Genomic DNA, 23,635 nt, shown 5'->3' with positions numbered 1-23,635 from the left:
CTGTTGATGCAAAAAAATGCAGTCTGATGCTTTTTTTGCATTTCATTATCAATCATCTATTGAATATTTCTTGCCTTTCTGTGTCATGCTTTGTTTTACAATCAGCTCCCATAAGCTGCCAACTGGTTGACAAATTATACCTTCCGGTGTTTGTGGGTCTGCCTGATGTCTGAGCTGGTGACTCATTATGTATGTGAGCACAGGGGATTCCCAACAGTGCAGGCAAGAAGAAGAAAAAAAAAAGCCTTCCTCCACTCTGCAGCCTTGAGGGGATGTGCAGCTCATGACAGCGGGCCAGTGGGGTCGGTTGTGGTGAGTAACAGGCAGTGAGCGACAGAGAAAGGGAGAGAGGAGGGTGGGTGGTGATGTGGAGCTGTAGGGGGTGAATAGTGGTGAGGTGACAGGAATACAGAGTTAACAGTGAGAACCGAGGGTTAGTGTTAAGCTAAATATCTGAGGCTGAACTACAGCTGGATCTGGATGTGGAAACTGAGTGTGGAACCAGACGCTGAAGCAAGGTTCCCCCTGACCATCCACGAAACAATGACACAGCACTTACAGCCCAAAACATAAAGATTGTAATGCATTTGAAAATACAGTAGAACAGAACATACCGTTGCTTTACTACTCGGGCAGTGAGCTCAGGAAAAGAGAGCAGTCATACAGGGATGTTACTACTCTGTATGAGCGCAGTATTGTGCTGTTGCATGGCAACAGTTTCCACAGAAATCTTTGCTCAGAAACACTCTTTGGTCTTCACATAACTGCAGCGGCAGAAAAATGGGCTGACTGCAGGAATACAAATGGTCTCATGAACCATTTCAGCTTCCAGAGGCTGAAGGGTTTTACATCTTTTAACACGTATCCAAAGCAGCCAACACAGAAAATTGTAACAAGAGAGTTTATTTAGTTTATTCAATTTCATATTGTAAACTGTGTTACATAGAGGTCACTTAAGGATGTGGGACGTTTATCTGTGATAGAATATGTGCCAGGCTACTACATGTCTTCAACGCATCAGATAAAAGCAGAGTGATAATCAGAGTGATAATTTATTGTCGGACCAGCAAACACAGAGCTTTCCTCTCTATAAGGCTATGACATTATTCCTACTCCTTTGATGAAAATATATTTGAAAGAAAATTATAAGTCGCTATCCTATTTTGTGGGGAAACACGATAAATCTCTTTATGCCGAGAGTGAGACGATCTAATACATTATACCACTGTGTTTGAAAGTGGTATTGGTCGTCTCATGTAACTCTATATTATTAAGAATTCTTCCCAAAATGTGGGGCTGTTCCTTTTAAAGTTGTCATCGTATCATTATCACATACATCTGTTGGACTCAGTTTAACTCCTCTTGTGTTCAACAACATATTTTCCATCAACTATGTTATGTCTCAGACCATCACAGATAATGTTCCTCCTACTTCACACACCTCCAGAGAAACCTTCAGGCCCCCTCTACTATACAGCACAGAGAGTTTTCCTCATTAAAATTTGTCTCTCCCAAACCTCAATGTGACAAAACTGATATTTGTGCTGATCGGGTCACGTCTTGGACAGTAATGCTGTGATTGTCAGAGGCACTCAGGGATTTTACATTTTGCAGCATCATACCTCTAACTAATCCTCAGAAGAAAACATCTATTTTTGCATACAGTTTGCATTTTGATGAAATATCCAAGTGGCAGTGTCATACATATTTTTAGGATTTTTAGATTTTATTGGCATTTTATATTCTATTTTTTTTTAGCTTGTTAGCTTCAGATTATAAATGGTACGTTATTTTTGGATGCAATTTTTGAACATCTTGTAATTAAAGTTTGTCAGAGCAGCGTTCTTGGAGCTGGATGTGGCCCAGTGTCTTGCTCAAGGGCACTTTAGCAATTTGCTATTAACAGGGGCTCAAACTCAGGCCACCTAGTTTGTTGTGGTTCTTTTTAATTGTTACACAATGCTGCCCTCTACTGGTCTGAAGAATGACATGCATTGGAAACTGAAAAAGGCTTCAGAAAGGGGCCTTCAAAATAAAACCAGGCTCCGGTTTGCTGGCATGAGAATGTGTTTTAGAGATGTGACATTCTCTGTGTTGCTGCAGATAACCTTATTTATGCATTTATGCATGAATAAAGATACCAGTTTTAAGAATTTTCTAAATATGATTCTGGCTGAAATTGTAAAAGGCCTCATAGACATAAAATGCAGAAAGACTTTGCTGAATGTGGAACTAACGCAGGCAAACCAGAGACAAAACAAAAAATTGTTGACACAAGCACAATAATGGCTTTTTCTGCAATCATTCAAAGTCAGTTTAAAATAACTTTTATTATTTTCAACAATACAATTATTATCTTCAACAGCTGCAGGAAAATGTAAAAATATCTTCTTTGTGGAGCATATTAACATTTTTAACAACAGTCCAAAGCAAATGCATAATATCACATCCATGAACAACATCAACCATGCCATCGGTAAACAAACAGACTGAACGTAACAAAATCTAATCTGGCTCGGGGTCGGATTCGGAGAATTAAATAGCATCAAACAACTGTTTGCTCTGTCAAGATATAGTGACATAATGTCTATTTACGTGTAAGCTTCTTCTTACTTTGTTGACATAGCCGGGCCGGCCACGCATGCTTTAAGTGCACGTGAGTGTGCCCCACTAGCTCACACCCGCCACAATGCACTGCACTCATACAGCAGTTATAGCGGACAGCGTCATTGCAAAAGCATAGTGCCTACCCTTCCGCTTCCACCTCAGGTAAATACTGTTAGCTCTGTCAACACTGTAGTTTGCCCTGTTAGAGCTGTTAGCCGGCAGCTCAGCCATCGCCATGCTGAGAGCCATAGGGAGACAATAGCAATGCTCCAAATCTCCCATTTAACACCTATAAAGGTAGGGTCGATAATGTTGAGAAACTGGCAAGAGTATGCTAGATTTTTGAATCACCCAACCAAAAATCCAACCCTGCGTTGCCAACTGTTTTCCAGTCAAAGTAGCTAGGAGCACTAGCTCCAAAATCACTGAATCTAGCAAGAAAGTCGGCAAGTCTGCCACACAGCCCGTCCCAAAGCCACTCTCTTTACCATCCCTAGCTTTAATGCATCTATATCCTTATTTAAAATATACCACAATTATAAATTGTATGTCCTAAAGTGAGAGACTAATTTAAGCATACAAGCACAGCAAACATGAAGCAAAAGCAAAAATGAGGTGAGTTCAGGACAAATAGATAGAAAACAAGTCATTTTCTTAACTCTTTTTTTTAATCTGTTAACTCTGTAAATGTATCATCTTCATACAAGTCCTCCAACTCATCTCTGCTCCCCTCTTTGCTGATTTTCCTGTGGGGCGACAAATGCTCAATCATGTCGTTGAAGGTGCTAAGGGAGATTTCAGATGATGATGAGGAAAAGTAAGGGGGGGATAACACGAGACTGAAAATGTCACAGAGTACTTGTCCTCCACAGCTCAGCTCATCACTTGTGTGTCCATTTATTTCAGGTATAGCTCATTGTTGAGCTTGTCTGCTTTAAATCCTCTTGAGGATTGAACAAACAACTGATGGGCTGTGCCGTGTATGACGCTCAACCTTTAATAGAATTTACCTCAAGGAAGGATGAAGCTGAGCCGAAGACCCCAATAAGCCCCAAGAGCCACTGCAAGAAGGAGACGTAATGTAAGAGGCCAGAAGAAGACACAGTTAATGATAAACACAGATTTTAGCAGGACTGTAGCAATACTACACATTATACATTAATGCAATATTATAGAATAAATCATTATGGGAATAAATAGACAAAAGGCAAAGAAGCATAATATTACTATACATCATTCCTCCAAGAAGATCAAATTAAAACACTTTGATCTTCTTCATTAAGCCAACTGCAGCACCAGACTACGCGGTTCAAATATTGATGATTGGTTATAGCGTCCCTTATATTATTCAGGTGCTCAAATATAGTTTCAAGTTGTGTCCATCACACCTGCTGCTGTTGTCTGACATTTCACTATTTACTCACATTCACATGCTCTCCACAGATTTCACATGTGTGGGGCAGTGCCGGAGTACTGTTAGTGGTGGGGGTGGTGCCTGGGTAACTGTGGAGGAGGATGCAGTTGCAGCTCCACATCTCCTCACATGGAGGTGTAATTAGCTGTGCCAGCAGCCCCCCCCCCCCCCGCAGCCGGGACTGGCTTGTTATTGGAAAGTAAGCAGCACAGCTATTACTGCTGCTGCAGGGGCTTCCATTTAGCTTGTCAGGAGAGTACTAATGCTTATATCTGCCTCAGTGTGCTGCTAATTTCAGGACCAAAGCAAAACAAATACAGTGTAAGAGCTAGTCAGCATTCAAAGAATAAAATTCTAGATATGACGGTTGATTTAATATATTTATTTCTACATGTTAGAGACACGGTTCCTATATAAAGGATGTAACTGACTGATCTATTTTTATCCAAGCATCTGCTCGCTGCTTTGTTTTGTTAGAGGCCTAATCCCAGCAATCACAGAGCTGGCAGTTTGGCAGAGCGGAGCAGGCAGGATTTGCAGAGTAGGCCACTTACGTAAGAAGACCTCCAGGGGCAGACATGGACCTCTCCGCCCGTCTGCCCAGACACTCAAAGGGATTACTGAAAGACCGCTTCCTCAGCATGGACTTCACGAGAATCTGCAGTGGACATCAGAGAGAGCAGCAGTAAAAACACAAAACATCTTCATTTCACGAGTTAAAAAAACACAAATTTGTATTTTTTGTATTTGTAATCCTATTAATGTCCTTGTCTGGAATGATTACGCTTCAGTCTTTTATACCATCACTTATCGTTGGATCATTTCCCCTCCACCTATACTGCTATATTGCAGTTTCACACCTTTAAAAAGGTAACATGATCAACTAAATGTTTTTTTTGTGTCCTTCATGTCTGTTATGTCTAAATCTTGAGATATGAGTGCAAGAGTTTTGTAGATGTAAATAGTTTTGAAGATGGTGGTGAAGACCAACTTTAGGCATGTATATAAGTCATTATGACTAAAGAGGAAATAACATTCAATATATATATATATATATATATATATATATATATATATATAAAGTTAAATAATGTCCAGAGAGAGAGCGACGTGCGACTCACCACAGCGGAAAGACTAGAGATGAGTTTGACGCTGTTCTGCACCTCCTCCTCAGTGACCTCCACCGCCGTGCAGTGCTCTTCCTCCAGAGGAAGAGGGTCGGAGCCGCTCTCTGTCACCCACGCATGGAGCTGTAACAACACAACAGCATCATTATTATGAAAGAGCAACACAAATTGATCGTGAACATAATGGTCTCTTATATATATATATTAGTCAGATGTGGTCATTTTTCTTTTTCCGGTCACCTTAATCTCAGGAATGGTGATTCTTGTTTCAGGGTTTTTATCCAGCATCCTCTCAATAAGCTCTTTCAATTCCTTACTTATTAATGGTCTGTGGAAAAAAAGAAATACATTATTTTACAGATAAATATGTTTTTGACAGTGGATCCTGATACAACTCCAGCTTAGGGGTTAACAAGCTAGTTAGCTATTCTGCTATCTAAATGTGTTGAATGTATGCTTACGTCTCTGGAAACTCCACAGTGTCATTCTTGATCTTGTTGTGCAGAGAGATGATGTATTCGTCATAAAAAGGGCACTGGGACAGGCAAAACAAAGTGACATGATTTTTAAATGTGAAAACCAAATGTTGCACTGGCTTTTTATTCTATATGCTGGGAGCTTTCTTACCTTTCCAAAGACAAAACAGTAGAGTGTGACTCCCATCGCCCATACGTCTAATGCCTGGTGAACAAACAGTAATTATCAACAATTACCGAAAACCTCTCAGCAGGTGGTTGGACATCATTTCTTCATCATTGCTCACAAAATCAAACAGTCAGACATGAAAAGACACATCTAAAACAAATGTGATTCAGTGGTTGCCATTCGTCTGTTTTCCAGTTGGCCGGCAAGAGAAGTTGTTTATTACCTTCCCGCTGAACCTCTGCTCGTGTTCGGTCATCATCTCGGGGGCCATGAAGGCCGGCGTCCCCGCCGTGCTGGACAGGAGGGCGTCCGTCCCCTCAAACTCGTTGCTCACACCAAAGTCTGCAATCTTGACGTGACCATCGTCCCCAAGCAGCAGGTTGGAGGGTTTGATGTCCCTGTGGATGATCTTGTGGTAGTGCACTGGACAATGCAAGAAACCATGGTGCATTTTGGTGAAAATGTCACTGTATATCATTACAAGGTAAATGACAAGCAGTTATACAAAATACCAGCGATATATATTGAACTTATATTACTTTGTCTTGAACAGTATAGGTTACAGTATGTGCAATATGTCTTGAATAGTAGCTACCTAAAGCAGTCAAAACGTCATCTACTGTTACATTAATTTTTAAATTAATTGTAAATTCAGATTTTAAATTAAGCAATTTATGGTAGCACATGTAACTTTATTAATCTCTGTGTAGAGGAAACAGTACTTTCAGCTTGTTCAAGGCACCAAAGTTGTACATTTTCAGATGACTTTAACACATAAAAAGCAACTACATGTGTAAAATAAGTTTTTAAAAAGCAAAGGTTGCACGATGTTCTGATTCTAATTAATTAATCTGTGAATTTACAGTATTCTATTCCCAGGACGATGTCTCTGAGGTAGAAACGAGCCTGCTCCTCTGTGAAAGGGTCGTCTGTAGGCACGTCCATCACCGGGCTGACCAACACGAGAGGTGGAGAAAAGACGGACAATGTAAATATGTATATTTTATCTTATGGGACAATTTAAATGCCCACACAGAAATGCACAAAAACATACCCCTTTGTCATCAAATCGAAGGCTTGAAGACAAATAGTCAGAATTGAATGACTCCCCCATTTTATATTGGCATATAAGTAAATAACTGTAGAACAGATAAATGAGTCCCTACCCATATGAAGTCCATCTTCATCAGGGTCATCAAGCACCTGCAAGACAAGTGAAATTCAGCGGCCTCATATTCCGCACTGTTGCACTGTTTTACACAAATATTTGTAGTCTACTTAATCATTTTACACTGTGTTGGTTTTAAAAGTCCTACATCACCGATGACACACACACACACACACACACACAATCCCAATTATTTTGTCTGATTAGAGCTCTTCGCCACCACCTTCAACCTGAGCAGAGGCCTAATTGGCGGCAGTAATTAGAAACACCTGTATGTGCTTCAGGTTTAACTGTAGAAGAAGATTTCAATCCCAAAGTTCTTTCATGGGGTTTTCTTCCAAATATCAAGTTAAATATGGCGTAAGAATACAGGGCATGTGAGTCTTCTGACTGACCTCCACCAGTTTAACAACATTATGATGGTCCAGCTTCTTCAGGATGGCGATCTCCTGGTACACTTTCTCCAGAGGAAACGCAGCGTTTGATCCTTGAGGAGGCAGGCGGCCTGAAATTACAATCCATAACATATCACCAGCAACATGAAGGAATTAGGAAAACTCATTAGACGTTTAACTGTTGTTAGAGATGCAGGTTTTCACTCACGCAAAAATCCACACTGCTTCATCAGCCTTTTCTTTGAAACCACTTTCATCGCCTTAAAGAAATGAGTTAAAGCAAATTATGGTAATGATTAACTGGCGAGTAAACACTTATAATACCAAATGCACAATTCATAAGCTTCAACTCACGTAGTACTGCTCAGAGTCTTCATTATAAGCTAATTTTACCACTCCGTATGAACCCTAGGGTGTAGGAATAAGAAAGGTAAACAGCTTTATAAATCCTTTGTCATCACTTCTGCTTCACCTTGCTTATTGGGTGACTATATGTGCAACACTGTTCAATCACCTTTCCAATCTCTTTCTTCAATTTATACTGGTTGAGCTGAACACAATCCTGCAGAAATGAACAAGAAAATTCAAACAGTAAAATATATCTTAAACAAAAAGGTAAAATAAAGTAAAAGATTCGGAGCATTATTATTTCTGTAGTTCAAGTCTCCTCACATCAGCATCTGTGATGGACACACGTTTGGTCTCGATGGTGGGCTGTCGGGCGATGCGGCTTCCTCTCTCTTGCAGGGACATCTTCCTGCCTGAGAACCTGGCGGCGCTCGGAGCACCAGACCTGTTGCCATTAGGTGGGGTCGTGTGGTTGGCGGCCACGTTCATGGCTGCCACCAAGTCGGCCAGCTCGCCGTGGTTCTCCGAGTCCAGCTCTGTCCTGCAGACTGTGTCGGCGCTCATGGTGGTTAGTCCTCGTTCACTCACAGCTGCACAGCTGGCGTGGTGAAATCACCATAGGATGCATCACCGCACTGTGAGGAGTGGAGGCAGACAAACACTGCTGAGTAAAGCGTCATACAGGTGGGTTTGCAGAGGTTTTAAAACTTGGTTGACTTAAATTTGTTATGTAGAAACTCTCTTTGTAGTTGTACTAAAGTGCTTCTGGCAGACTCCAAAATCTCAAGCCAAGTCACTAAACAGCTAACTTTTTTATACAAGCAACCAAATTCCAATTTCCAAAAATCGTCTGGTATGGATTTTCTGACATCACAGCTTGCAGATGCATGTTTAGCAGCCGACTCATACCTCTAGAGATGCAGTATCTCTCTCAAGCAAGTTTAAACTCTGCACAGCTGCATACCATATCGTACTCAAGGGATGTCCCTTTAGTCAGCATCGTTTGGGGCAGAAAGAAGTGAGCTTACCAGACCTTTGTAACCGCTCCTCATCTCTGCTTGAGGGTAGCTAGTCAAGGCTACAAAAAAAGACAATGTTTGTGGTTCCGCAGCATCAATTTTTAAAACCGCCCATTGTGATTCTGATGAATGCTAAAGGAGTGCAATGCTAAACGGGGGGAGTACTCCTTTAAGAAAGTGGTTGGAAAGTGTGATGCTACTCTGTCTTATAAGACCTCTTGTTAGGCTGCAACGTCAAGTAAAGAACAGTGTGTACACACAGACACACATTTTCTAAAAACAGGTCTAATCAGGAAAATTTGAAGACACCTGTGTAGGGTCTTTGACCTTTCACCCTGTGAGATCCCGTTACAAACACCTTATATTCTAAACAACATTGAACACATTATATTGAATGAGTAATTGACTTGTGCATAAGTCTCAGTGGACCTTTTTCACAGCACATATCTTGACTTGTCATTACAGGAAAAGCACAGGTGTAACTAATAACGTTAATGGTGGCTCAGTGAGCCAGAATGAACAAAACCAAGACCCTGGAACTGCTTTACAGTACTGTCAACACTTATGTAATAAGCAACTCTTGTGTTTTTAGTGCAATTTCTGCTGTAAAATGTCTGACTTTTGGCTAGATGAATATCACTGACTTGATTGTTGAAAGCCACTCGTATGACCATCATTAATATTCATCATAATACAACTATTTTATATTCCTTTGAGTCTTTTGGCTCCCACACTGCAGCTCTGAGCTTAAGAACTGTCTGTTCTCTTGTCCACAGATTTGTTTCGTCAACAGATGACACAAGCTTCAGATAAGACTTAAAGGTAACATCGGAAATAAAAACACAAGAAAGGAGAAATCTCACCCTCTGACAGTAGCAGCAGATAAGAGTCAACTCCTTATGAGTGCGACTCAGTGTTGCCTAGAATACAATACAGAGAACTGAAAAGCTTCTTATGTAACAAGGTAGAAAGCTTTAACAGGCAAGAAATTCCTGCTATACATAACCCGTCCACAAGACTGTTATAGTATGTACATATTTGTTAAAGAAATATGCCTTTGCAACATGTAAAGCTATAAAACATTTAAATTAAAATGATGAGCAGGAGCTACTGGCAGGCAGCGAAAGCCTGAAACTCATCTGAATCCCCTCTAACACTAATAAGGGCACTATTAAAATATTGTGAGAGATCAAATATGAGGTGAATTATTTTCTTTACTCACACAGTAGAGGTGTCCTGTGTTGATGGCTGTTGAGGTCAATCTGCACGTTGTTCTCAGGAGGGGAAACTCCTCTGTGTGTCAGCGCAGGACTTTCACTGATAAGCAGCAGCGCTAGTCTTAAAAGGATTAACTGAGGCTACATATAGCTAAGGCAAAGTGATTCTGAGGCGGCCGTGTGTTTAACCCCACAGAGGTAATGACAGGTCAACACACGTGTATGTATGTATGAATGGATGGATGGATGGATATACTGTACATGGATATACATCATCCATCCATCCCAATATTAAATGAGTATTTTAATTTACCTTGGAATTCTGAAAACGTACAGCTACATATGAAAGTCCGTAGCATCCTAACAGACAAATGCATGTGACAAAACTGTGTAAGGAGAAATTATTTAAAATGATTAGTTACAGCTTGTGAGTACAGACAATGACACTGCAGCAATGCCATTGATTGATCAAACAATTAGTTGATATTACTCATTTTGTAAAAGAAACAGAAACTTGTGAAAGTGAAGTAAAATATCAACACCACTGCAGACTATTGTCCTCGTCATTTTTTCATAAAGTCACTTTTAAAGCCATTCGTGTCCTACAGTGTGGGCTGTAGCTTTCCGATAGTCCACAACCCTTGAATGCAGCATTACCAGCTCACATGGCGCACCATCATGTGCAGTGAGAAGGTGAGTATCCGACAGAGAGACATTAACAACAACAAAAAGTCGGATTTCACGTGGGCACAAGAGTACAATTACCTCTTACTCTACTAGGAAACACAAATCTCCCTCCATGTGTCTTGAACTATTCGCCGCCATTCCCAGTTACAGGGGCTGCAGAGAAGATCCAAGTTTCAAATAAATTCGGTCTTTCTCAAAAACCTAAATTTAGAGACGCTAAATTGCTACTCGCAATGAAGTACAAGCAGCTGGAAAACCTGAGAAGCATCATCCAGGCCAAACCACAACAAATGAGTGAGTTTGTAAATATATTATCTATTTCTCATATGTTTTAATCTGGCTGCATTAATGTCAAATGCTGTATGCTTATTTTGTTTTGCAGCAGAAAAATACAGTGTTCATGATGCTCAGTGGAGTCTCCCGCAGAAGATAAATCATGCAGAGCAGGAGTGTGAGGGAAGTGTTCAGTTTGATTGGCAAAGGTATATCCGTCTGTATGTATTTTCTTTCATACAAGTGTAAAAACACAGTTTATATTCAATGAAAATGTTAATAGTGTGTTTCAATGCACAGTAAATAATGAGATGGTGGTTGACAAATTATTTAAAATACTTTTTTATTGTAATATGCCTGATTCTGATGATATATACTAGAGGCCTATAGTCTTACATCCACTGGTAAGGCTGTAACACAGCACCACCCCTATTACTGAAAAGGCCTGGAGAACAAAGCAGCATTGGCAACAGAAATGTCAGACCTGTGGGAGAAACAGCTGGTTGTCAGGAGACATAAGCAGACAAACATGTCCGTTAAGAAAGACCATCATTTAGGCAGTTCAGAGGCAAAGGAACCTTCGTGTCTCTGCATTGTTTGATGGAACACCCAGTTATTTCTGCACAGAAATGCCGGAAGCTCGAAGCAAATGATTACAATTATAAAGACACCCTCGCTGAAAAGCATACAGTATCCGATGTACCGTAACGTTTCTGTACGCAACAAGCAACATTGGGCCATACTCTATAAATATGGCAACAAACATTAAAAGCATATTCTTAATGTTATAAAAAGCTTGAGTCATGTCTGAAAAGTGTTCCATTGGCTGTCAGCATTGACACGTGTCACACAGTTGGGGGGTATTTTATCTACGCATTGAATGGTTGCATTTAAAGGGGATTATTCAGAGTAGAGTATCTATGACAGCAGCCTGTAGTAGATAGTGCAGGAACGGAGTGACACTTGGTGAGCTTTGTTGTGTACGAAGTGTTGGTCAATGTTGGTTGACAGTTTGAAAATGCCCTTTAATCAGATATTTCTGTTTAGTCCACTCATTCAGTTTAACTTGTGGATTGTGTGTAGTGGGTGTGCTCCCATTGTCCTGTTTTACTTTTACAAGATTCACAGATGTACACATTATTACATATAATATAGACTTTCCAACATCTATATAATATGTAGAGTATTAAATACATTTGAGGTATGTTTTTTTATTTAAGTGGTCAATTCCATTGCAAACTTAGTTTACTCTGGCAGTATGGACTACGGAACTGTGGCTCATTCCTAAATTGATTGAATCAACTGGTCGATTGACAGAAAATCAACTGTGAGGATTTGTTGCTCTTATGTGACAGCAAATCTGAATATCTTTGGGTTTTGGAGTGTTAGCCAGACAAAACAAGACCAAAAAATGAACTGATTCATTGTAAAAAACTATTGGCAGATTTATCCATAGTGTAATAAAACAGTTAATTGCAACCCTAATTCCTAAACATTCATATAAAAGACTGCATAAAAACGTTTCACATGACACTAGATATGCAATACAAAACAATCAATAAACAATACGTTACTGTGCTTTAACACAGACGTGTAACTCTGACAGGAGGAAACCCTGCATCCCCATCCACACCAGACTTCACCCTGTAAATAGTTTATTTTCTCAGTATATATACTTTGACTTGTCATTGAAGTAAGAAAAGTACAGGAGTTAGTAATAACATTAATAATGACCCTGTTCAATTCAAGTAAACCACGATAGTGTGACAGTGCGCCAGCATGCACAAGACCCTGAAACGGAATTCAGCTGTCATTCATTTCATTATTTACACCTGTGCTTTTCTTACTGTGACATGCCAAAAAGGTCAGTTAATAACATTAGCAGCAACATTGCTTGATCTATTCTATTAATATGCACATTGTCAGTAACAATTCAACGTTTTTCATCCCTTCAGTTTTTCTTTTGAGTGCAGTTTCTTTAATAAGTGCAGTTTATTCCTTGAGAGAGAGAGAGGCAGGTCTGGATCAGCAGCAGTCACAACCACATTGTCTATCTTAAGCGCATGCTGCTTGATACAGACAGTCGTGGTTATGGCCCATCAGTAACAACAAACCGGCCGTCAGACCGCTGAATCCCGGGACTATTGGTATCTTATGAAAGCTCTCTTAATCTGCTCGTAGCTCATAAACATCACGATGTTCCAGGAACCCAAACGGAGAAACGCGGGAATGAATCTATACAAACAATGAGATGAATCAAGAAAACATTTTACTTTCTGACATGCTCGCTTTTGATAACAACACTAATTTGATATTTTTATTTTATTTATTTGCAAAATAAAACAAAAACAGCAGAAACACAACGACAGAAGAAAAGAAGCAAGTTGTGCAGGTGAGATGGAAGGAATCCCATCTCAATAAGCTTCATAAGCAAATACAAAAGTCAATAGAATAGAAACCCTTTTTATTGTCATATACATATACACGAAATTTGACCTGTGCATTTGACCCATCCCTGTATATAGGGAGCAGTGGGCTGCCAATGACAGGCGCCCGGGGAGCCGGGGGTTCAGTGTCTTGCTCAGGGACACACAACACGTGGCACGTCCCAGTCGAGGATCAAACCATTGACCCCTGCGGTTACCAGACAACCCTCTTAAGCCAGTGAGCCACGGGGGCAACCGTGGCTCACTGGCTTAAGAGGGTTGTCTGGTCGCCCCCGTGGCGAACTGTAAACAGATGACATAAACAGATGACCTACCCCTTATAGAAAGCTGTGGGTCCCTCTTTCATCAGCATGATTAAGGCACAGTTAATAGCACCGCTGTACCTCCCAGGCGGTGAATTCATGATGCGTGTTTTCACCACATCCACCGGAGACACCACAATGGTGGTGCATAAACCTGCTGCGAAGCCTGCTGTGAAGTGGCACGGCATGTTGTCTGTTGGAAACAAAATATTACGGAGCCTGAAATGCGGGGGGGGGGGGACTTGATTTGATGAGTTTGCACTTACCTGTCATCAGGTTGTAATTAAGGATGAGCTCCTTAATTATGTCGTATGTCACCAGCTCACAGCAGTTTACGATGGCATTGCGAGTTATGTTTGTCAGACAACCTGAAAAGACAGTTCAAGCCATAAATTCTTAAGTGTCTGCTATATTGGCCCGAGAAAGCTAAGTTCTCCAGTCTACCTTTCCAGAGCCCTCTGACGCCCTCATCCCTGCCGATGGTCTTGTAGGCATCAAACGTGCTGCTGTATCTCTTCGCAGTGCCGCTCGCAGACAGGCGGACCTGAGCCTGGAGCCTGATTTTCACCACATCAGTGGGCTGCGCGAAGGCCACCGCCATCGCCCCCGTGGAGCAGCCTGCCAGCAGCCGAGTCCCAATTCCTGCATCTGTGATACAAGCAAAGACACTTGTTTTCCTCTACGATGCCACAAGCAAGTTTACACAGTGAATAGAGACTGAACAGGGGTGACGTTTTGATAATTATAATATGACTTTAAACAAAACAGTTTATCTGCAAACGATCAACAAGAAACAACAACATGCTCCATAGATTTCCCCCAATTATGAAGCTTCATTATAAGCATTTGCATTATGAAACACCCAGGACTGCTGCAAGAGAGGAGCATATTACACAGCGACAAAGATGCTCGTTAACTGTCAAACTGGTTTAGCTGGTTCTGTGCAGAAAGACACTGAGGTGAAGCACTGGATGTGGAACAGGTAAGGCCTCCAGCATCAACATAAATCTCATACCTGAGAGAGGAATCTGCCCTTCCCCCGACATCCTGGAGCTAGTTTTCTGTAAAACCAGTATTTTGAGCACGAGCGTCCGGCTTTCTATTAATTGCATGAGTCTGTTTTGCAGTTATATTATCAGGATTCTTTTATTCATCCTACAGTGCAGGTTGTGTTTCCTGACATTTGGGGGCAGTGAAGGAGACGTATCAATGCTCTCATTCAGTTAGCGCTGTATAATTGACTCTCACACAGTGGAAATGTCAAAATACCTGAAATCCCAATCATTGTGTTTGTCACTGCAGGTCAGAAAAAGTAATGATTAGAGCTGCAGCTGTTCATTTCATAATCAATCAACTGAAAATGAATCCGAAACCTGGATAATTTATTCTTTTTTTCAAGCAAAAATGTCAAATATTTGATGGTTCCAACTTGTGTAAAATTGACTTAACTTGAATATATTTGGGATATAGCATAGATAAAGATGCTTTATAGACCATAATAATGGGCAAATTTAAAAGATTAAGTGAAAATGATTGTTAGTTTCAACCCAAGTTATGATCCGAGTGTACCAGTTCACTGACTTGCACAATATCCCATGTTTACGCTTGTGCTGTAATGGACAAAATGGCAAATTATGATTCAACTTTCTGCTAATCAGGGAGAGAGAATTATCTCCACTGCTCGACTGAACCATTTGGACACCTACTCTCTGACCCGTTGGCGTAGACTTGCTTCATGGTGTCATACAGGCCGATGCGGACGGAGGCGAAGCACGCCTGCCGATGCAGCCCTGCCACCAGTCCATTGTAAAGACTCCTGGGGCCCTCGGTCTTCGCTATGGTGAAGATGGTGCCGAACACACCTCTGTATTTGATCATTTGGCCTTCCGGTGAGGGCTTGGATTCACCTTGAATCTAAAGTCACATAAATGCACAACAAAATGTTCAAAACATTCCCTCACAGGTCACTAATGATATGTGGAAACTGTGGCTATAGGGGAAACAAAGACGTGCCTTCAGTTGCAATAATGTCATATTTACATGCCTATTATCACTTTCCTTTCAAATTGTTGACATGTTGCAACATGCATTTGTGTTAAGATTGTTCTCCTGTTCAGCCTGCTGAAAAGCAATGCAACAAGCATGGCTGTACATTGAGTGCATGCCTTGTTCCAAGTAATGTTGGTGATGTAAGGACCTTAGGGGGGGAGGAATTCAAAATCTTTCTTATAGGTACAAAAGTGTTCGCGTCAAACTTTACTTAAAGTACCAAAAGTAAAAGAACTCTTCTTGCAGAATGACCTAATTCAGAATAATGTATATCACATTACTGGATCATAATTATTGATGTATGTAAGTTTATATACTGGGTATCTATTCATAACAAAACAAGAACATTTGTAAGTAGATTATATTTATTTATTGATGATCTAAATCTACAAAATAACCACAGACCACCATGTGATGACATGACATTTGCAGAACAAATATACAGATGTTTAAGGAGGCTATACTCACAAATATCTGACGGGACTGGTTGAGGGTTTAATGACCTCAGTATTTCAAACAGAGAATGGTTATCACTGACTGTATGTAAGCTACAGGTGACAGTCCTCACCTGCAGTCTCACTTTGGCAATGTCCAGGGGGAAAGTGACCAGTTCAGCCACGCAGCCAGCTGTTCCGGCTGAAAAGATCTTGACAGCGACTGTTGAGGACAGATCAGCAGCTCCTCCACCGACCATGATGAATGAGCTCAGAGGATCAACAGTCTTGTGAACTAAATAAACTGCAGACTAAAGCAGCATCTGTCCCGTGTTTGCATTTAAGAATGATATCCTAGTTAATCCCACAATTTAGACACTTGAACATTCATCATCTGCCCCTCCATGCCAGAGCCAGTCGGGCTAGCTACTGCAGCCGACGTCAAGTTTCAGGTATTGGAAAAAGTTTGTCTTGTAAAAGCCAAGCCTCCGCAGAGGGGTCCAGCCCCTTCCTGCATGGCACCACCCCGCACGAGAACAAGAAACACGCCACACGCAAACAAATTGCCAACAGCTTTTGGCAAAGGCCGGTTGCGCTGCTTTTAAAACCACAAGCCATCACACACTACCAGGCATTATTAATGTACATAATAGTATGTACATTATATGCTGAACGCGCATAAATTGAGTTACATACTGTTCTACAATGCGCCTGGAAAACCATACATACTTATTTTGATGAAGACAGCATTTTAAAACTACCAATATATCCAGTTATACTACTGGTACAGAGGAAACCCTTGACATCTTTCCACATGTACTGTTGATAAGTCTTCGGGTGAACATCTCATGTATTTTTGAGCTATTTCACCTCTTACCAAACAGAAATGAAGCACGGGTTCAAACAGTCAGGACATGAATCTTAATGTAGCCTGAGGCCTGTTCCAAGAAGCAGGTTCTGGTATGACAAAAGAACAGTTAAATTTATTTAACTTAATTTATTCATAAAAATAAAAAATGTTACATTTAATTTACATGATCTGAAACCACTGAGCTATACAACAGTTAAAAAACACCACGTACTAGTGACTGTCATCAAAGTGAGCCGCAAATATTTTTGATATTCTTTCAGTCTCCTTCTTCATGGATGACGGCGACATGTTGGGGCGCTGTCGAGGACCTCTGTGAGGCGGGATGCTCGGCCCCTGGGAAGATCAACACAGAAACATACCTGCAGTGTGAGTGCTGCAGCAAATAATGAGCCTAAGAATATGATTTTCTAGTGTATTAAAAAAACAAACAAGGCGTACTGCTTAGTCACAGGATCATTTATTATGTGTGTGGTCACATAAGAGCGACTGCTCAAACAGAGCAAGCCTTTTTCTGGCTCAGCAGGCTCGTCACGCGTCCCTCTGTATTACTTGAAGTACAATAAGTGACCAGTTTGAACCGGCTCTTTAAAAAGGTCCTTCCCTCAAAGACGGGCACACCTCCCACCTCAGACTCCGGCACCAACACATATCTGATATCTCCACACCCTCCTTGAAGCTGGATTCATTTACAATGGTGTGATGCAGAAGTACATTTCCATCTCTGCTGAGTGGGAGTAACCCAGCAGACCTATTAGACACTGGGAAGTACTCTGGGGAAACGTGTGCATAATATTAGTGCGCTTCCTCAGTTGTACATAACATCAACAATGAATACCTTTTTTACAATGACACCATAAGGCTGTTTTTAATGAGTGGAGAGTCAATTGACACTGCTATTAGCCGCCGGCTCGGCCGTCTCCATGTTGGGTGTCGTGTTGCTCTGAATTCTGTGTTGAGTCCTTTAACTCACGATGTGCCATTTGACAAACCAAACCACCTTTTACCGGACTGGTTTTGTTGTGTTGCAATTTTTGTTCAGCGCAGTGCGCAAATGCCTGAGCCCTGACGGTTGATGATGGATTAATACTCAGGGCAGAAGGGAGTGTTTTATTCTCTAATGAAACAGCCACCGCATACCTGTGGTTACATCAGAGCAGTGTTCTTGAATAGAGTGAACTGGAAGTGACTCACGGGATAATGACACATTATTTTGTTGATCTGAAGACCGTTCACACTACTTTGTCAACTCTTTTCCCAAAGCTTAAGGCTACAGACACAACGTGTTAAAAGAAAATGTGACCGGGAAAAAAACCATTAAGACTTCAATAGAGACTGAATGAGGGCCGATAGATGACACATGACACAAAACAATATATGTACTCACGATCTTATGACACAGTATGTACAGCATCTTGTTTAAATATTTGTACAAGTCAGATAGTGGGTGGGCCCCAAGCTGTTAATGGTGGAAGTTCAATTATACTAAACTTTAGCTGATCCAGGGTCAGTATTCTTGACAGGTCTGTGTTCAGTATGCGTCATGTGTAAAGTGATCTATTAATAACACAGTTTTTGCTTGGCAGTTTGGCCCTGATGTCAGGTCAAACATATTTCCTGGAGGACTGTTCGAAATGTAAGAAAAATCCTGAATACTCAGAAGTAATAACTGAAACAGAGATATTCCGGGACTCAGTGAGAGGGGAGTGAAAAGTAAAAGGTGAAAGGGAACGAGTGAGTAGAGCTGGTGACAAATACTCACCGGGCCACTGGCCGCCTGGGAGAAAGAAGGCGCTAAACGTATGACTCTCATAGATGCCTCCAGTTGGTGAGAGGGAAGGAAGAAATTAGGGACCTCCACAGGGACCAAGCTGGATGGTGAATGTTAAAAAAACAATTAAATAGTATGATGGCCTCCCAATTAAGATCAATGAGAAAGACTTTGGTTTTATCAGACCTCTGCAGTGTCTCTCTTTAGTCAGCTGGTGTTTATTCGCCTCAACATCCAGTGTACCAACTGTACTGCCGTTAGCTGCAAACAGACTGTATGTTACATTTTAGGAGTGTGTCTGTGAGTGTGGTCTTTAAAGTTTGTTTAAAAAAAAGCCAAAATGCGCACAACTTGTTGAAACATTTTTATCTTGTGGGGAGACGTCTTTCTCTCCAAGCTAATTTGCATCTTCCCACTAACTTCACACGCAAAGTCTGAACAAACAGTTACAAACTAAGTCACACAAAGAACCAGTGACAGCGGGTGGCTGCATCTGTTCATGACATTACACCTGCATGTCAAAGGTGGAGCAGACTATGAGTGTTACAATCTAAAATGATCCTCTAAAACAAATGATTACAGCAACAACTAATCTGATATCCAGACAGACAACAACAAATATAGATCAAGGATACGGTTGGAGTGGAATGTCCACGGAGCATGAAGCATCATGGGTATCTATGGTGGGTGATGAAGCTCTGTCACTTGACTCCTCGTTGGGGCTGTTGGACTCTTGTGCTCGTCTTTCATCAAAAGCTTGTGATGTCCTTTCACCATCTCTCTCTGTGTCTGAACCGTCTCCTGCTGATCCATTAAAACTGTCACTTTCTTCACTTTCTTGTCGTCGGGCACATTTGTGTTTACCGCCACAGTCATGAGTTACCATCTGCCTTCTCTCGTCCTCATCTTCGCTCAGAAATGGCTCCTCTGGCACCTCCAGAGAAACCAGGTCGGGGTCTGACAGGATGCTGGTCCAAGGACTGGTTTTGTCTGTTAAAGAGGTCACCTCATTGAGAGGCCTCGGCTCCACCACAACCTCCTCGTAATCTTCATCTTCCTCATCATCATCATCATCATCATCATCAGCTTCCTCATCCTGTGTGTTACCCATCCCGTCTTCGTCTGTCCCTTCTTCGTTTTCCTCCTCGGACACAGTAACCTTGTAGTTGCGACTGTCCTTTTCTTCCTCAGGCTCAGAGTCGGTGTGGTCTTCAGACATCTTTGGCAAGTGCAGAGGAGACACATCTTCTTGGATAGAATTTGAAGCTCTGCGTGGACTGGAGATACTCTCAGGGAGAGTCTGAGCGTTGTCGTCTCCAACAGGGGAAGTTGTTGAGCTGCTCTGGGGATCTGAGGGAATCGTTTCGAGGTGGTTTCCTCGTAGACCTGGATGAAGAGGACAGTAATGATTTGAGCAACACTGTCTTGAGAAGATCAGGCAGATTTATTATCATTTCATACTCTCTTTGTTTTTCCAGTTATCATTAAGTGCATTCACGGTCATAGTTTTAAGGAAATATTTTTCCTGTTCTTTGTCAGTAATCTCTAAAAGTCACCACGGACGTGTTTGTGACGTGTTCATGGCTCAGCAGGCTGTTTAACTCTTTGCGTCCGTTGCGCAGCGACTGGCACCTGTTCAGTTTGGAAAGTGGTTTGCGGATCCGGTCATGTCAGCTTTACACCATGACTCAACTGGACTTTGCCAAAAATCTAATTTTAGAATTTGATGCTTTTCTTCAAGTGTTATCTTTAAGTTTTGGACTGTTTGGTCAGATAAAACAAGCAATTTGAATTCATCCCCGTTGGAAAGTATACAGATCAAATAATAAATTGATTAATCGAGAAAATAATGTGCAGATTAATGATGAAAACAATCATTAGTTGCAGCACTAAAGTACAGTATAACAACTGTAATGGCATGGGTACTTTTAGAGTCACAGAAATGCAGTGTCAACTTTATTCCACTAGTCAGAAGGTCAGAAGGTACAGTGATGCCTCCATTCATGGTTAAAGTGTTTAAGCTTAACAGTAGACTGTGTCCACAATGAACTCTGGGTCAACTGTCCTAGTTTACCCAACCTTGATCGGGTACAGAATGATCTGCCAATGCCCAGATTGCTAAATGGCCTGCCAAGAATGATCTTTAAATGGTAAAATGACAACATATTGGACATTTAAGAAAAAAGGTACCATCATTTGTAACAGTTTTAAATGCTAAAATGATCTCACTTGAGATCTACCGACTACTACTGAAGGAAAACATTGCTGGTAATTTCAGACCCATTAAGTGGACGCCCTTTATCATGTAAAAGAGCTCACCACTAGTGATATTGTTGACTTGTCCAACTAAGTGGTTGGACTTGAGAAGAAGCTGACATGTGTCCGTCTCCGTGTCCCTCTGTTCCTCATGCTTGGCGTGACAGTCCTGCTCACTCATGGACGGGAATGTGGGTGTTGACATCTTACGGCTGAAGTATCTCTGGATGTTGTCCAGCTCACTTAGTTTTTTCCTGTAAAAAACAACGAGGTGTCCAGTCAAAGCTAATGTTTCTTAAAACAAAAAAAGCAAACAATCACTTCATGAATTGTAATGGGCTGTATATCTGAGGAATGATACCTGAGTGCTGAAAACAGAAATGAGCTGGAGGGATTGATGTCAGCAGCACTGCTGCTAGAGACAGAATGAGCTGCTGTTTGCTCCTGCAGACTCTGATGGTAATGACGTACGTTGTCCATGTGCTCAAAGTGCCGGTCACTCTCACTTGACCTGAACAGAAGTACAGACGATGAGTAAATACATCAAATTATTTTGCCAATTGTTTTGTTGATCTCCACCTCTCCCTCCTCCACCCTCCCGTGGGTTTTCTCCTGGCATGCAGGGTTCTCCCAAATAAAACAAACAAAATCACATAAAATCAAATCAATGTTCTATGTTTCTACCTCTCTAATTAAATATCGTATTAATACAAGTGTATGACATGGTGGTGACTATAAACAAGTAGTACTGCAATCTGTTTAAGTTTAAGTGATTTTAACAAAACTGAAACTGATCAATACAATTATCAAAGTTACATCATAAAAGAAGTTCTAAATGGTATTTGAGGTTAAAGACGGGAGCTGCTTCTGTAACAAAGATGATATTCTACAGTAAAAACGTGACCTTCATCACTGATGGGTTTATGGATATTTTTAATATTAGCATTATTTACCGGTATTATAATTGAATTATTAACAGACAGTTGTAAACTACTTCCACATGTTTTCTTTGTGATTGTGAATCACTGCTTCATGTGTTGAACACATGAAGCTGGACAGAATCTACGTATCTACATTTAAGATGCAAAGTGTCTAATAATAGTACGAGTATCAATACTAGTACTATCGGTACTCTTATCGGTTCTTTTTGATTATTTGTGAGAAAAAAAAAGAGAATTAATTAAAAAAGAATCAACATTGCTTTATTATGTATATGTAAACAAATAGTGTTTAAACAGCAACAGCAATTTGTTTTTAAATAACTCACTATTGTTGACTCTACTAATCTAACAGTTCTAAGACACTCATTCACCCTCTAATGCACACGTGTCAAACTCAAGGCGAATCCGGCCCGCCGCGTCATTTTATGTGGCCCGCAAATCCACTCGCTCATTTAAATTGTACTAAGGCTTAAAGTCAGGTTTAATTAAGGGCGTGGCCACTTTGAGTGACAGGTGGGGGCCGTCTCAGGTCGCTAGCTGTTAGCTGTCTCCTCTGCTGCGTCACCTGAGCCCGCCTCAGCTACACACCTCTTTGGCCATTTTGGGATTAGCCGGGAGTTAGTCTGTGTCGTCACGAACAAGGTGGCGTCGGCCGGAGCCGTCCACTCCGAGCTTCACAATGGCTCTTCAGGAAACAGAGACCACGTCCATATTTCATACAGTCTTTGGTAATTGTTCTACAAACCTTTCAGAGAACAGCCCGTCCGTGTGGTCAGGTGACGAGATCTTCTGCTCGGGGTATCGGCTGATGTGAGAGGGGAAGCTGCTGTATGTGGCTGTGGTATGGTAGCTGAGAGGGAGTGCCTGGAATAAAGCTTGCTAATAAAAAGATTTTAAAAAAAAAATTATCCATCATGATTACAATTAGACATTAACAAGTTGTTGTTGTTTTTTTACTGTATGTATGAATACTCTCTCTCACCGGCGAATTTTTGGAAGCTTCTTCAGTCGCAGTTTTTCTCTGTTCCCTGAGATCTTGGACCCCCTTTTGTGGAGTGATGGACACTTTCAGCTGGCCGTGACACTGACCACTGAAGTCTGTGATGTTGTACCAACCACACACTGACTGGAACCCACAGACTAAGGGGGACAGGTCCACAGAGGCAAATCCAATAACCCTCTCTGATTCTATGGAAGAAAAAACAACCCGAGAGTGAATTGATACATCAGGCAGATCAATGTAATATACATCATGAAGGGAAACTGCTTCCTGTACCTCCTTTGTGCCAGACTTTGAACACGAGAGACTGTTGTGGATCGACAAGTAGCTGCTTTGAAAGCCTGTAAATTTGATACAAATCATCAGCCTGATATGTGATCGTTCCGATCATGGATCTCCTCAAAGATTTTAGTTAATGTCTGTTATACAACTCGACCTGCACTCATGTTGATGGTCCCACGCAGGGCAGTCAGTGTTGCCTATGACAGCTGTGGACACTGGTTCAGCAGAGTCTGCAGTGACGTACAAAACACAGCAGCATGGTGACCCTTCACTGCGCTCTGCTAAGGGACAGCCTGCCAGAGAAACATAACACACATTATTATCAATTATAACATATGTTTAAAAAAAAAAAAAAAAAAAAAAAAAAAAAAAAAAAAAAAAAAAA

At 41.2% G+C, this 23,635-nt stretch overlaps 3 protein-coding genes across 4 annotated transcripts in view; all 3 read right to left on the bottom strand.

Moving 5' to 3' along the window:
- Positions 1-2,525: 2,525 nt before the first annotated feature.
- camkk1b (calcium/calmodulin-dependent protein kinase kinase 1, alpha b) lies at positions 2,526-8,365 on the bottom strand. The gene is made up of 16 exons (XM_031873606.1): positions 8,029-8,365; positions 7,871-7,918; positions 7,711-7,764; positions 7,565-7,616; positions 7,357-7,466; positions 6,960-6,996; positions 6,848-6,869; positions 6,657-6,745; positions 6,017-6,216; positions 5,776-5,829; positions 5,610-5,683; positions 5,389-5,476; positions 5,143-5,271; positions 4,576-4,679; positions 3,618-3,668; positions 2,526-3,353 (listed from the first exon to the last, which is right to left on the bottom strand). The coding sequence occupies exons 1-16, from the start codon at positions 8,266-8,268 to the stop codon at positions 3,275-3,277; spliced, it is 1,431 nt and encodes a 476-aa protein (XP_031729466.1). The 5' UTR covers positions 8,269-8,365; the 3' UTR covers positions 2,526-3,274.
- Positions 8,366-11,436: 3,071 nt separating this feature from the next.
- On the bottom strand, positions 11,437-16,417 carry LOC116397769 (mitochondrial uncoupling protein 2-like). Its single transcript, XM_031873532.1, has 6 exons — positions 16,267-16,417; positions 15,356-15,563; positions 14,094-14,297; positions 13,916-14,017; positions 13,662-13,842; positions 11,437-13,135 (listed from the first exon to the last, which is right to left on the bottom strand). The coding sequence occupies exons 1-6, from the start codon at positions 16,390-16,392 to the stop codon at positions 13,042-13,044; spliced, it is 915 nt and encodes a 304-aa protein (XP_031729392.1). The 5' UTR covers positions 16,393-16,417; the 3' UTR covers positions 11,437-13,041.
- Positions 16,416-23,635, bottom strand: part of c2cd3 (C2 domain containing 3 centriole elongation regulator) — a 19,420-nt gene continuing 12,200 nt past the window's right edge. Inside the window, exons 25-33 of one of the 2 annotated variants that reach the window (XM_031873531.1) lie at positions 23,405-23,543; positions 23,245-23,309; positions 22,951-23,156; positions 22,714-22,847; positions 21,389-21,538; positions 21,091-21,281; positions 19,407-20,157; positions 18,763-18,871; positions 16,416-17,336 (exon numbers count right to left, since the gene is read on the bottom strand). In XM_031873531.1, coding sequence (XP_031729391.1) covers positions 17,214-17,336; positions 18,763-18,871; positions 19,407-20,157; positions 21,091-21,281; positions 21,389-21,538; positions 22,714-22,847; positions 22,951-23,156; positions 23,245-23,309; positions 23,405-23,543 — 1,868 coding nt within the window. In that variant the 3' untranslated portion in view covers positions 16,416-17,213. The other variant, XM_031873530.1, reaches the window with a different exon arrangement.

The sequence above is a fragment of the Anarrhichthys ocellatus genome, unplaced genomic scaffold (assembly GCF_004355925.1).
Source record: "Anarrhichthys ocellatus isolate YVR2014 unplaced genomic scaffold, GSC_Weel_1.0 scaffold72, whole genome shotgun sequence".
NCBI lineage: Eukaryota > Metazoa > Chordata > Actinopteri > Perciformes > Anarhichadidae > Anarrhichthys > Anarrhichthys ocellatus.
This window is presented reverse-complemented; position numbering and strand designations above follow the sequence as displayed.